General features: G+C 45.0%; 1 protein-coding gene across 1 annotated transcript in view; it reads left to right on the plus strand.

The window, feature by feature from the left end:
• The first annotated feature begins 2143 nt into the window (after positions 1 to 2143).
• Positions 2144 to 14556, plus strand: part of mrtfba (myocardin related transcription factor Ba) — a 40838-nt gene continuing 28425 nt past the window's right edge. The window contains exons 1-2 of the mRNA XM_083636204.1: positions 2144 to 2248; positions 7260 to 7507. Of these exons, the coding sequence (XP_083492330.1) occupies positions 7345 to 7507 (163 nt within the window). The 5' untranslated portion in view covers positions 2144 to 2248; positions 7260 to 7344. The remainder of the gene's footprint in view (positions 2249 to 7259; positions 7508 to 14556) is intronic.

Below are 14556 nucleotides of genomic sequence, written 5' to 3' on the forward strand. Positions count from 1 at the left end.
AAACACAGTACATACAGTATTTTTCTTTTTGATGAGGCAAACACAGTACATACAGTATTTTTCTTTTTGATGAGGCAAACACAGTACATACAGTATTTTTCTTTTTGATGAGGCAAACACAGTACATACAGTATTTTTCTTTTTGATGATGCAAACACAGTACATACAGTATTTTTCTTTTTGATGAGGCAAACACAGTACATACAGTATTTTTCTTTTTGATGAGGCAAACACAGTACATACAGTATTTTTCTTTTTGATGAGGCAAACACAGTACATACAGTATTTTTCTTTTTGATGATGCAAACACAGTACATACAGTATTTTTCTTTTTGATGAGGCAAACACAGTACATACAGTATTTTTCTTTTTGATAAGGCAAACACAGTACATACAGTATTTTTCTTTTTGATGACGCAAACACAGTACATACAGTATTTTTCTTTTTGATGATGCAAACACAGTACATACAGTATTTTTCTTTTTGATGAGGCAAACACAGTACATACAGTATTTTTCTTTTTGATGAGGCAAACACAGTACATACAGTATTTTTCTTTTTGATGACGCAAACACAGTACATACAGTATTTTTCTTTTTGATGAGGCAAACACTTACAGTACATACAGTATTTTTCTTTTTGATGAGGCAAACACAGTACATACAGTATTTTTCTTTTTGATGATGCAAACACAGTACATACAGTATTTTTCTTTTTGATGAGGCAAACACAGTACATACAGTATTTTTCTTTTTGATGAGGCAAACACAGTAAATACAGTATTTTCTGAATCAAATCTACATTTCTAGTGAAAGTGGGGTGAGGGGACCTCCAGGGGTCCTTAGGAGTACCAGGAGGTCCTCAGAGGAATAGTTAACTCAATGGATATACTGTATGCCCAGCTACACTGTAAACAGTTATGCAATGCTGTATGAAGTCCTACAGTTACAGTATGTACAGATAAGTCCTACAGTTACAGTATGTACAGATAAGTCGCCTCAGATGGGGTTAGGACAAAATCTTAAGAAATGGGCATGTGATGTCTGTGTGTCTGGGGGTATCGTATCATACAAGCAGGCAACATTTTGTTTTCCTTATTGCAGAACACTTCATTTCCCTTCTTACATGACTTAAATGTAGTCTACATGCAATGGTTATTTTTCTGACTACAACACTGTTGTACACACTGTTTAATGCTTATACGTGAATATACATTTACGCTACATCTGCATCTCTGTTGGCCTTTTTTCTGTAAGGTATCACCGAGAGTAGCTATTGCCTGGCCGCCAGTTCTCACTCAGGGATTTATGCAGGAATATATATGTTTTCCAATTTCTCTGTTTAGGTTCTCACAGGTTTTTATTGAACTATGTGACGTGTTAGGTTCCACTCTTGCCTCTTATTTGCACTACCTCTCTTAAGGTTTAAACTTTGTCTACTTCAGTTGTTTCTATTAACGCCGCGGGGTTAAGAGATATCTCTAAACGCAAGGCATAATTTCTTTTTGCCAAACATGTAATACTGATTTGTGTTTCCTTCAAGAATCTTATTCGACAATTAATGATGCCAAACTCTGGAAATCTCAGTGGGGTAATGACCTCTGGTTAGCTCATGGTTCTGAGCACTCAGCAGGTGCACTTTAAAAAACAAATTCTCATTAAGCATTTTACATCCAGTTCTAAGATAGCCATATCCTCTTATGGATGACTATCCATCCTCATACATTGTGATTGGTGGGGATTTCAACATCACTATGGATAATCTTATTGATAGATGCATTCCAATTGTTTAATCCTAGAGGGTTTCTTCTCACTTATGAGGAATTCCTTTCTGTGTTTATGATTCCTGTCACTCCTAAGGAATATGTGACAATGTCCTCTGGCGGATGTCTTTAGTTATTATTTTATGTTTTTTTCTTTTGTATCTCAATGTTACAAATACCTCTCTATACATATTTTGTTTACACTGCATTTCCATGTATGTTTTGACTTTTTAATAACACTAATTTAAAAAAAAACTTTGTGAGGTTCACGAGGGGACAGCGCCCCCCGCAACGCTTCCGGTCTCCCAGTGTCATTACGTCACCCTGCATCCGAACAGATCAGTCGCAGCCATTTTACTCCGTGAAATAAACTTGGATCCCCATAATAAAAACACAGCAGATTTTTCCGCTGACACTAACCGGCTGTCTCGCAGAGAGGAGCACAGTCGGCTTCGGGAATCGGTCAAGTCTTTGCAATAAGATAGGTAAGATCCGATAACCGGCTGGTGTGTTGTTTTTAGCCAGTTAGCTAATGTGAGGATCCTTGTTGTTGAGGAGCGTTCATGATGTGCCGAGAGAGGGCTAGGAAGAAAGACTACACAGCTCGGCTGACGTTAGCTGCTGACTGTTAAGTTGGGTAAACGTAGAAATTATGGCCATGGAAACACTTCACCATCTTTTGATGCCCACTGTCTGCAACTCACTCACCTGTCAGATTTAAAGGAGCTAGCCAACGTTAACGTTAGCGTATCCCGCACCCACCTACACTGACGCGCTAGGTAGCTGTGCTGGCTGCCACTCAGTACTTCCTGAGCAACATTGTTATTTTGTCAGTAAAGTGGGTGTGGTGTTGCCAAGCTACTATTTTCGTGTAATGTTATGTTTGTACTGTTTTGTACATTCGCTGTTCAGTCCAGATGCTCGCTGAAGAACAGGGCAGTGTTTGTGTCACCGGTACTCAGGTAATGCTGGCCAGGTAAACTGCATGTCACGGGGACACTCCCTCTCACTCATAGCCCCATGGTGTTATAATATCTTTATAACCTCCAATCACCCAGAGATTAAAGTGAGGTAGTTAGGTCTTAAACAAATCAAACCGGTCTGGTACACTCACACAGGATGTGCTGTTTTCAGAGGCAGCCCTATTTTACAACGGGCTACATTGAAAAGTGTGAATTATAAGCATGAAAGCCTTTCACTGTAAATTTTATCCTTGGCACTGTGGACATTTTTCGTTAACTGCTATTCGGCACCTAGTTGATGTGCCCGCAGGTGACTTTCACCTTCACCTATCCCATAACCCCGGAGGGTCGTTGGGGCGATCTGTTGACAAGCGCTCTCCATCTCTCAGATGCAGCAGCTCTCAATGTTTCACAGAGTTTTAATTGAGTCCATTCTTGGATGTTATCCTCCCATCTTTTCTTTTGTCTCCCCCGTTTCCTTCCTCCTTGTACAGTGCCTTGCAGGATGGTCTTAGCAAGGCCTGATGATCTGGTGATGTGTCCATACCACCTCAGTTTTCGCTTTTTCACAGTGGTAAGCAGGTCATCTTGAGGACCGATGGCTTGGCTGATCATTTGCCAGACTTCCTTGTTTGTAATGTGCTGGGTGTAGGAGATGCCCAAGAGTCGTCTGTAGCATCTCATTTCCATACTCTGTATTCTCTGCTGTAGTTCTGCTGTGAGGGTCCATGATTCACACGCGTAGGAATATTGAGATGACAAGTGAGTGCAGTAGTCTCACTTTTGATCCCAGGCTGATGTTTCTGTGCTTCCATATGGGCTTGAGTTGTGTCAGGGCATGAGTTGTTTGTGCTATTCTGGCAAGGACTTCCTGCTTGGAACCTTCGTCAGACCCGATTGTTCCAAGGTATTTGAAGCTGCTGGACACAGTGTCAATTGCTTGTCCATTGACTTTGATGTCTGAGGTGATGCCATTGTTGTTGTTAGTCATCAGCTTTGTTTTTTCTGCACTGAAAAATGTGACAGATGTGATATTGAAATCGTTTGTCATCCTGCGGGCGTCTCTCTCCTCAACCCCAATGTGATGATGCTGCAGCACTTTGCTCATCAGTGCCAAGAAGAGACTCTTGAGCTTGTCCCACCATTGTCTCTGCACGGAGTATCCACCTCCATCGTCATAGAGACCACCGCAGGTTCCCTTAGCAACCTGCCAGCATCAATTGTCAGACCCAGATACTGCCTTGATTGCCGGCTACTTTTAATCAGGCGTCTGAAAGTGGCCCGTCTCCATCGTATCAAACGCTTGTGATTGGCCCGTCTCCATCGTATCAAACGCTTGTGATTGGCCCGTCTCCATCGTATCAAACGCTTGTGATTGGCCCATCTCCATCGTATCAAACGCTTGTGATTGACCCGTCTCCATTGTATCAAACGCTTGTGATTGACCCATCTCCATCGTATCAAACGCTTGTGATTGACCCGTCTCCATCGTATCAAACGCTTGTGATTGGCCCGTCTCCATCGTATCAAATGCTTGTGATTGGCCCGTCTCCATCGTATCAAACGCTTGTGATTGACACCCGTCTCCATCGTATCAAACGCTTGTGATTGACCCGTCTCCATTGTATCAAACGCTTGTGATTGACCCGTCTCCATCGTATCAAACGCTTGTGATTGGCCCGTCTCCATCGTATCAAACGCTTGTGATTGACCCGTCTCCATCGTATCAAACGCTTGTGATTGGCCCGTCTCCATCGTATCAAACGCTTGTGATTGGCCCGTCTCCATCGTATCAAACGCTTGTGATTGGCCCGTCTCCATCGTATCAAACGCTTGTGATTGACCCGTCTCCATTGTATCAAACGCTTGTGATTGACCCGTCTCCATCATCTCCATCGTATCAAACGCTTGTGATTGACCCGTCTCCATCATCTCCATCGTATCAAACGCTTGTGATTGACCCGTCTCGGTTAAACTAATAATTAAATTATCATAATAATGAACAATGTGGGCAGGAACTGATGCGTCTTTACCAGCCACCAGCCACTACAGCCCCCCTCCTCTAATGCCCGGATGTAAACAAACCAGGCAGTAGTCAAAGGAGCAGAAGGGAGATGGCATCTGATAAAACCAGCGCAGTTTGGCAGTATTTTGATCCAGTAAATGAAAACATGGTTGCTGAATGTCGGTTGAGTGGTTAAAGTTATATGCCAGTTTTATCTGACACAACCTGCAGACATGTGGACACAAGGAAGGACAGCAGGACCTGATGCTATAGCATTGCTAACGCATTAGCCAGACAAGATAACGCAGCTCATAGGCAATGAATGACTGCGCAAGACGCTTCCACTCAACTTTGTTGAGGGCAAAGTTAAATGGACTATATTTAGCCTGAATACATGGTGCTAGTGTGAGTTGTCTATGTTTTCTGATGTGAAATGTTCATAAACAGAGTGTGTATTGACGTATTCTTCGTATAGCTACATGCACCGAACCATGACGCCTATACCGTGAAGTCACAGGACGAATACACGTACCGTGACACCCCTAGTAGCTACATCCATATTTATTATACGGCCTAAGTATGGTGTAGCCCCAAATTTAAGATTGTATAAATTATTTAAAGTGACAGATATCTGCCAGTGGAGAATGAGTCACTCTATGTGCTATATTTGATCATATTAGGAAATATCTCAAAAATAATTCACACCCGCATAAAAGAAATAACCAAAAATGCAAACTCTTTTCCAGGCGAATAAATCCACTATCACCAAGATGTTTGGGTATATTCTTTCTTCATGTGTGGCACCCTGATGAAAGCGTACAACTGAAACATGTCTTTGTGAAAATAAATATTTGACTTGCATGGAGAGAAGAATGCATTTTAATGTAATGCGTTCGAGTGGTACAACAACAGATCTCCAGACTGGTCTGATGTTGAAAAAGCTGCACTCTGTTTGGGGTTTGTTGTGTTTGGATTTAGCTTATTACAAGGACTCAGCGTTCAGTTACCAGCATCAACATCATTTGGACGCTTTGTAACCAATTGTGGCCGAGGACAGTTAGGTCCTGTCCTCTCTCCGTGTCGTCTTCATGTGGCCGAGGACAGTTAGGTCCTGTCCTCTCTCCGTGTCGTCTTCATGTGGCCGAGGACAGTTAGGTCCTGTCCTCTCTCCGTGTCGTCTTCGTGTGGCCGAGGACAGTTAGGTCCTGTCCTCTCTCCGTATCGTCTTCATGTGGCCGAGGACAGTTAGGTCCTGTCCTCTCTCCGTGTCGTCTTCATGTGGTCGAGGACAGTTAGGTCCTGTCCTCCCTCCGTGTCGTCTTCATGTGGCCGAGGACAGTTAGGTCCTGTCCTCTCTCCGTATCGTCTTCATGTGGCCGAGGACAGTTAGGTCCTGTCCTCTCTCCGTATCGTCTTCGTGTGGCCGAGGACAGTTAGGTCCTGTCCTCTCTCCGTGTCGTCTTAATGTGGCCGAGGACAGTTAGGTCCTGTCCTCTCTCCGTATCGTCTTCATGTGGCCGAGGACAGTTAGGTCCTGTCCTCTCTCCGTGTCGTCTTAATGTGGCCGAGGACAGTTAGGTCCAGCACTCTATCCGTATCGTCTTCGTGTGGCCGTCTGGCCGAGGACAGTTAGGTCCTGTCCTCTCTCCGTGTCGTCTTAATGTGGCCGAGGACAGTTAGGTCCAGCGCTCTCTCCGTATCGTCTTAATGTGGCCGAGGACAGTTAGGTCCTGTCCTCTCTCCGTGTCGTCTTAATGTGGCCGAGGACAGTTAGGTCCAGCACTCTCTCCGTGTCGTCTTCATGTGGTCGAGGACAGTTAGGTCCAGCACTCTCTCCGTGTCGTCTTCATGTGGGGGAAATTAATCGAGGGACACTGGGTGCTTCTGGGCCAACAGAAACACACCGGGACGCTTAGTAAAAACCACTTAGACCCTGGAATGGATGGATGTGTGGGTGCTGCTGGAGAGCGATCAAATGCTTTTCATGTTATAACTAAGCAATCTGTCATCCACTGGTTAAGAGGCTGTTGGGAAGCCATGGATACTAAACTGTTTGTTTTGCTCCCCAAAATGTTTCCCCCCCGTTTGAAAGCGCCACAGCGACGTCATATTCCAGTCAGATGATGAAGTGCGTCTGAACAGAAGGAACCTTCATCCACACACTGCTGTTGTTTCTCAGGAGCTGCGCGCTTTGAAGCCATTACTTTGTGTAATGGCCGTGCCCGCTCGCTGAAGGAAGAACACGGGCGAGAGGGTCTGAGCTCTTCCAGATGGCTGCAGTGTAATGCCACCCGTAACATTTCAGCAGTTGGGCAAAGTAGGAATGCCAGCAGATAATTAGTATTCTGAATGCCAGCAGATGATTATTATTCTGAATTACTTGGGGTTTCTTATTAAGGGCCCACAAAATATTCTTGAGGCATGTATGATGTATTCCTATGTCATTTCTGCAGCGAGAGGAGTAGAGTTTTGTTTTTGTTTTCCCCAACTCACGATACTCACTCTCCTCTTCTTCTTGTATCGACACAGGTAGCGCCGAGCCGAGCCTAAGGGGACAGTGACCCCTGTTGGGACCCCCTGGCCCCCACACCCCCCATCCCCTCCCCGAGGCAGGATGGAGCCCCAGGCTTCCCAGGGGCTGCTGGCAGCAGAGGGGGACTGTGGGATGTTGAGTCTGCTGGTGCCCAGTCCCCAGAGCGAGGCGGTCACCCACGAGCTGGAGGAGCTGACTCTGCAGCCCACGCAGAACCTGCCTCCGCTCAACGAACGCAAGAATGGTGAGAAGACACTGTTCTACAGAGAGAGAGGAGTTATGTTATGTGACAACAAAACCAGATTTGAATGTTCACCTCTTTGTACTTGAGAAAAACAACAACAAATACCAATTTGTAGGGTGTTTGAATTACACTATAAAAGGAAGACAAATATAGGGGAAGAAGATGCAGTGTAGCGGGTATTTGTCAGCAGCAATAAAGAATAGAGCCGCAAGCGGCCACTACAGGAGCGTTTCCACAACTGCACTGACACCACAACAAAGTGGCAGTGGTTCTGATACATGGTCCAAATATGTCCCTTGGTATATCTGCCAGGTTTCGCGATCATTGAACCAACGGGCGTGGAGTTACGGTCGTTAGCTGCGGTGCCCCCTTTTGCTCAAATCGCACACTAGCATGTCAGAAAGGCCATTCCAGGTGAGCCTGAGCAGTTTGGGACCGATGATGTGAATGGAAATGATTTACCGCTATTACATGGTTATGACATAGACCCCGCCCACTTTCACCAATCATGACAATACTTCTGATTTTGACTAGTACAGCCTCCTTGATATATCCAGTGTTGGGGTAACTCATTACAAAAGTAACATATTACATGTAATATATTACTTTTAACAGTAACTCAGTAATATAACATATTACTTATAGGATTTCAGTAATATTATACCAGCTACTTTGTCAAGTAACTCAAGTTACAAATTGAGTTATAAAAAAAGAAGAAGCACATATTAAAAAAAGATACAATCATTTCCTAATCAAACTGTGTGTTTTTAATGCAAATAACCACTATAGATGACAATAACAAGGGAAAAGAATAACATTTAGTTACACTGACTTCAAGGCGGTTGAAATGATTTTTCGGGATGGTTCCGGGGCGGCGATGTCATTCTGTTGCTGCTGTTGTTTTGGTAAAAGTAATGCAAAAGTAGTGTAATAAGTAACGAGTTACTCTACACAGACAGTAATATTGTGAAGTAACATATTACTTTCAAATGAAAGTAACTAGTAATATGTAGTATATTACATTTTGAAAGTAACTTGCCCAACACGGATATATCTGCCAAGTTTGGCGTTCATTCAGCATGTGTTGGATAACAGTGTGGGACGTGGCCAGTGCTTGCAGGAGGGCAAGCAAGTGAAACGTCTGGACAGTGGAAACATTGTGTGGAATGTCAACAGTAGTAGGTAGCACCCACTCATCATCTTGGCTCTTGTCATTTCCTATCCTGAGAGAACACACACATACGCCATGCCTCATACTTTCCACCCCGCGAGCCGTCTCCTCAGCCCTCTCTGCCTGCTGCACAATCCCCTCTCTCTATTTGAACACGCAGGTGTTTATCGCTCTGTCATCGCTGTCTGGGGCAGGAGGCTGCAGCATGCACAGTCTGGAGGGAGAGAGGGAGAGTGTTGGCCCATCAGCAGAGTAGGGTGTCAGAGGCAGGTTTCGCTGTGTGTGTGTGTGTGTGTGTGTGTGTGTAGGTAGTACGTGAGTATGTGGATGCGTGTGTGTGTGTGTGTGTGTGTGTGTGTGTGTGCATACAACAGCCCAGTCATGTGATCCATCCCTCTCCTCGGCCTGCGTAGGTCACAGGTCAGTGTGTGTTTGTCATTTCCCGGAGGAACTGAGGACAATACGACTGGCTGTTTATGAATCACCTCAACCAAACACGCCCACATCACGCAAACACGCTGTGCCAATCTGTTGCAGGAAAGTGTAGCTCTAAACAAATTGAGATATGATTTTGTATTTTTAAAGCTGCAATAGGCAACCTTGTACGTTGGCAGCTCAAATGACAGTGGGAGGTATTTATTTATTTATTTATTTGACTTCAGTCAATAGCCAGAAGTGTGACGACACAGAACACAGAGACAGATTGAAGTTTTGTTTACTCACTTCCTGTGGGTGGAGAAGTGAGAAGACACTTGTCTCTGTTGCAGCCCTGCTTGGGATTCAAGACAGAACAGTCTCACCTGCTTTGTGTTGTTGACACAAGCTTGTCCTTTCAGATTGAGGATGTCATCAACGGTTATCTTCCATTCTCTTCACGTGTGTCTCGTCAGTGCTGACTCCCACACTTTACTGTCCCTCAGGCGTTAAAAGGAACTTGTGTAGTCCAATGCATCCGGCTGCGTTTGGATCGTTTACGCACAGACAAATAATACAACCTAAACTGGCTGAGAGAGAGAGAGAAGTGAGAGTGAAGGAGATGAGAGGGGAGGAGGGAGCTAGTATATACTGTAGCTGTATGATAGAAAAAGAGAGAGAGAGAGAGAGAGAGAGAATGCACCTTATCATGCCAATAAAGCCCTTTTTGAATTTGAGACAGACAGACAGACAGACAGACAGACAGACAGACAGACAGACAGACAGACAGACAGGACTATAGCTGATATAGCGTATCTTACCTTCCATCATTTCACCTGCGCCTTTGGCACATGTATACAGGACTTTCCTGGGGGGGATGAGCTCTGAGCAAATGGCTTACTGGCAAGCTGGTGTTTGACTCGAGTAGTCCATTGTCTCGGGCGGGGCTACAGTGATTCTCCCACACTAAGACCATGGCCTGTATAGAGGTGGGCGGGGCTACAGTGATTCTCCCACACTAAGACCATGGCCTGTATAGAGGTGGGCGGGGCTACAGTGATTCTCCCACACTAAGACCATGGCCTGTATAGAGGTGGGCGGGGCTACAGTGATTCTCCCACACTAAGACCATGGCCTGTATAGAGGTGGGTGGGGCTACAGTGATTCTCCCACACTAAGACCATGGCCTGTATAGAGGTGGGCGGGGCTACAGTGATTCTCCCACACTAAGACCATGGCCTGTATAGAGGTGGGCGGGGCTACAGTGATTCTCCCACACTCAGACCATGGCCTGTATAGAGGTGGGCGGGGCTACAGTGATTCTCCCACACTAAGACCATGTCCTGTATAGAGGTGGGCGGGGCTACAGTGATTCTCCCACACTCAGACCATGGCCTGTATAGAGGTGGGCGGGGCTACAGTGATTCTCCCACACTAAGACCATGGCCTGTATAGAGGTGGGCGGGGCTACAGTGATTCTCCCACACTCAGACCATGGCCTGTATAGAGGTGGGCGGGGCAACAGTGATTCTCCCACACTAAGGCCATGGCATGTATAGAGGTGGGCGGGGCTCCAGTGATTCTCCCACACTAAGACCATGGCCTGTATAGAGGTGGGTGGGGCTACAGTGATTCTCCCACACTAAGACCATGGCCTGTATAGAGGTGGGCGGGGCTACACTGATTCTCCCACACTCAGACCATGGCCTGTATAGAGGTGGGCGGGGCTACAGTGATTCTCCCACACTAAGACCATGGCCTGTATAGAGGTGGGCGGGGCTACAGTGATTCTCCCACACTAAGACCATGGCCTGTATAGAGGTGGGCGGGGCTACAGTGATTCTCCCACACTAAGACCATGGCCTGTATTCATAGCTTTCAAGGGGCGTTACGTGCTGCCGGGAACGCCCACCTGGCGGTCAAAAAAAACTTGTTCATTCCGTTGCCTGCGAGTCGACTCACGCTGTTTGTTCAGCCAAAGTGCCGGATAGCCTACCTGTTGTGCTATCGGTTGCACTAAACCGACGAGGAGACACGCCTGGCTTGTGTTTTACAGAATCCCGTCGGAGAAAGAAAGGAGGAGGTTGTGGATTTGTGCGACGTGGTTCAGTCGCTGGAGAGGGCAAAAAAAATTGCTTTTTTTTCTACCATCAAAGTACACACGTCTTTGCTCTTTGCGGCCAACATTTCATCAAAGGTAAGCTCAAGTAACGTTAACGGGGTATTAATCATTATTGTAACGTTACCGATCACCGATATATAAACTCCTCAAAAAAAGTTTGGAAACGTTATTTCGGTCGATTATTTCTCCCCTTTAATAATACCAAAAAAAAAATATATATATAAAAAAATATCGGCAATCAGCCGAAATATCGGCAATCAGCCGATCGCATATTTGAGGTCAAAATCAGCCGATACAGATTGCTTGCCGATAGATCGGTGCACCCCTATTATTTATTCATTTAATTATCATCATCTTCAACTGCTTATCCGGGATCAGGTCGCGGAGGTAGCAGTTCCAGCAGGGAACCCAAAACTTCCCTTTCCCTGGCCACATTAGCCAGCTCTGACTGGGGCATCCCGAGTCGTTCTCCGGCCCGCGTGGAGATATAATCTCTCCACCTAGTCCTCGCTCTGCCCCGGGGCCTCCTCCCAGCAGGACGTGCTGGGAACACCTACCCAGGGAGGCGACCAGGTGGCATCCTTACTAGAGCTGCAACTATCGATTCTTTTAGTAATCGAGTATTCTACCGAATAATCCATCGATTAATCGAGTAATCGGATAAGAACCCTTTTTTGTGTTTTCAAAGGCTTATCGTAACTATACACCAAAAAATAAGATAAATCTCTTCAAATAAACAACTACATTAGTTTCTTTCTTAGAAAAAACAACATTTTTATTTTTAAATTGCATAGAACTGGCAGTGTCATCTTTTCAACCTGACGTTTGAGTTCTTCCAGTGTACAGCAACCGTTAAATAATATGAATGAATGGCTTACTAGCTAGTTTACATCGTTCATTTACCTTACAGCTGCATGAGGCAACTTCACACATTGCTGCTTCCAAATGGCAGCGGGAGATAACTGAAACATTTGAACTTTAAGACCCAGAAATCCTGTAATGTGATGTCAGTAAACTGTGCACAAGCACGCTGGTCGCTGTATGATAGCTTCACAACAAAGGAAAATGGAAGAGTACACACATTAGTGGTTTATATTGGAACACTTTCAAACTTGCATGCAAAAAGGGGGAAACCACAACCAAGTTAAATTGTAGAAAACTGTATTTATTAACTCAAGGTAATTGCACATATTTACTGCTTTAGTTTTAACATGAACCCAACCAGTGCTTTTTTTTCTTTTTTCTGTCATTATTGAGCGAGGTGACGTAATCTGGGCCTTGCCTTGCTAAGCAGTGCCTAAAAAATAAAATAAATAAAAATAAATGTCTCTACACATACTGGTGTGTATTAAACTAGTGTCTTCTTCAGCTCAAGTCCAAGTCAAGTCCCAAGACTTTGAGGGCTGATTTTTTTATATATAAAATATTGAAAAAAAAAAATCCAAGTCCCTCACAACACTCTCCTTCACTGCCTACTTCCTTTAGCCCTTCACCACTTCACTTCCTCTCTCCTTCACTGCCTACTTCCTTTAACCCTTCACCACTTCACTTCCTCTCCTTCACTGCCTACTTCCTTTAGCCCTTCACCACTTCACTTCCTCTCTCCTTCACTGCCTACTTCCTTTAACCCTTCACCACTTCACTTCCTCTCTCCTTCACTGCCTACTTCCTTTAGCCCTTCACCACTTCACTTCCTCTCTCCTTCACTGCCTACTTCCTTTAACCCTTCACCACTTCACTTCCTCTCTCCTTCACTGCCTACTTCCTTTAGCCCTTCACCACTTCACTTCCTCTCTCCTTCACTGCCTACTTCCTTTAACCCTTCACCACTTCACTTCCTCTCTCCTTCACTGCCTACTTCCTTTAACCCTTCACCACTTCACTTCCTCTCTCCTTCACTGCCTACTTCCTTTAACCCTTCACCACTTCACTTCCTCTCTCCTTCACTGCCTACATAACCTCTTCAATCCACTCTGCAATATGTGCACCCGTGTGTCTCTCTTCAAGGGGCATGGTTGTAAGGCAGTGGGACTCCATTTCCCAATCCTCTCTCAGAAAGTGACACGTCACCCCCATATAGGCCTCTGTCGCTACACTTGTCCAAATGTCAGTAGTGAGTGCCATCATGTTTGGCGTCTTAAGCCTCTCGATCAACTTGCCTTTGACCTCCTCATACTTTTTCTCCATCTTATTCGTGAAGAAGGTCCTTGAGGGAAGTGTGTAGTTCGGGTTGAAACTCGAAATCATCTTTCTGAATCCTTTATCTTCCACCATGGACAGAGGGCGCATGTCTGTCACAATCATATTCAAAATGCTATTGCTGAACTCAGCTGCTTGTTCACTTGAACATGATGGACCCGTCCTTATAAAGCTGTCCATTGTACGCTGTGATCCGCTGAAAAAGAGGTGAAATAATAATTAATATTGATATTTATTAGGTAAGTTCATAACAAAACTGGAGAATGCGCATTTACACACCCTAGACCTGTTGCCTATTATTGACACAAATATCAGAATAGCAAGATAACAGGTCAGGTGGTGTAATAATTGGAGCCTAAAATGCACCAATTAAATAGTTGTTTGCAATCATCATGAGAAGAGTCGACCGGTCTAGGGTGTGTAAATGTACATTCTCCACATACACACTCTTTCTCTCTCACACACACACACTCACTCTCTCTCTCTCACACACCAACAGGCTAGTGTGATCACACACACACACACACACACACACACACACACACACACAACGCTGTTAAATTAGCCGCTAACGTTAGGTTAACGTTAGGTTGAGCTTTGTATTTCTCACAGAAAACGGCAAGCCACATCAAAAAAATGCAGCGTGAATGCAGTTACTAATAGTCATATTGGCAACGTGGCAAGCCAGCAGCACAACTACTACTAGTCTTAATATCAAGTAGCAATCATTAGCATACATTTACATTAGCGTTGTGTATAGTTAACGTTACGTTACCTTGCTCCGCTCGACGTAGATGCGCTGGTGGATGCGTAGACTGGATGTTTACGGTTCAGGTGCTGAAGCATTGACTGTTGTGATATGCAAGGATCGTCTTACAGTACTTGCACACCACTGAGTTCGTGTCCTTTTTCAGCGTGAAATGATCCCACACTTTAGACAGTTTCGGTCGCTTTTTCGGCCCTGGTTCTTCCCTTCCCGGCTCCTCCTGTCTGCTTTCTCCGTCGCCTCGTTCCATTTTGCGGGGTCCGCTCGCTAGTCGCTATAGCTGCTCTCTGGTCTGTCTGTGTCCTCACGTGTTTACACAGGAAGAGCGCTGTGCCACACCAGTAAGCGTCCGTGAGAAACAGTCTCTCTAAATGCCG

This window comes from Poromitra crassiceps (assembly GCF_964638095.1).
Source record: "Poromitra crassiceps genome assembly, chromosome: 4".
Lineage (NCBI taxonomy): Eukaryota > Metazoa > Chordata > Actinopteri > Beryciformes > Melamphaidae > Poromitra > Poromitra crassiceps.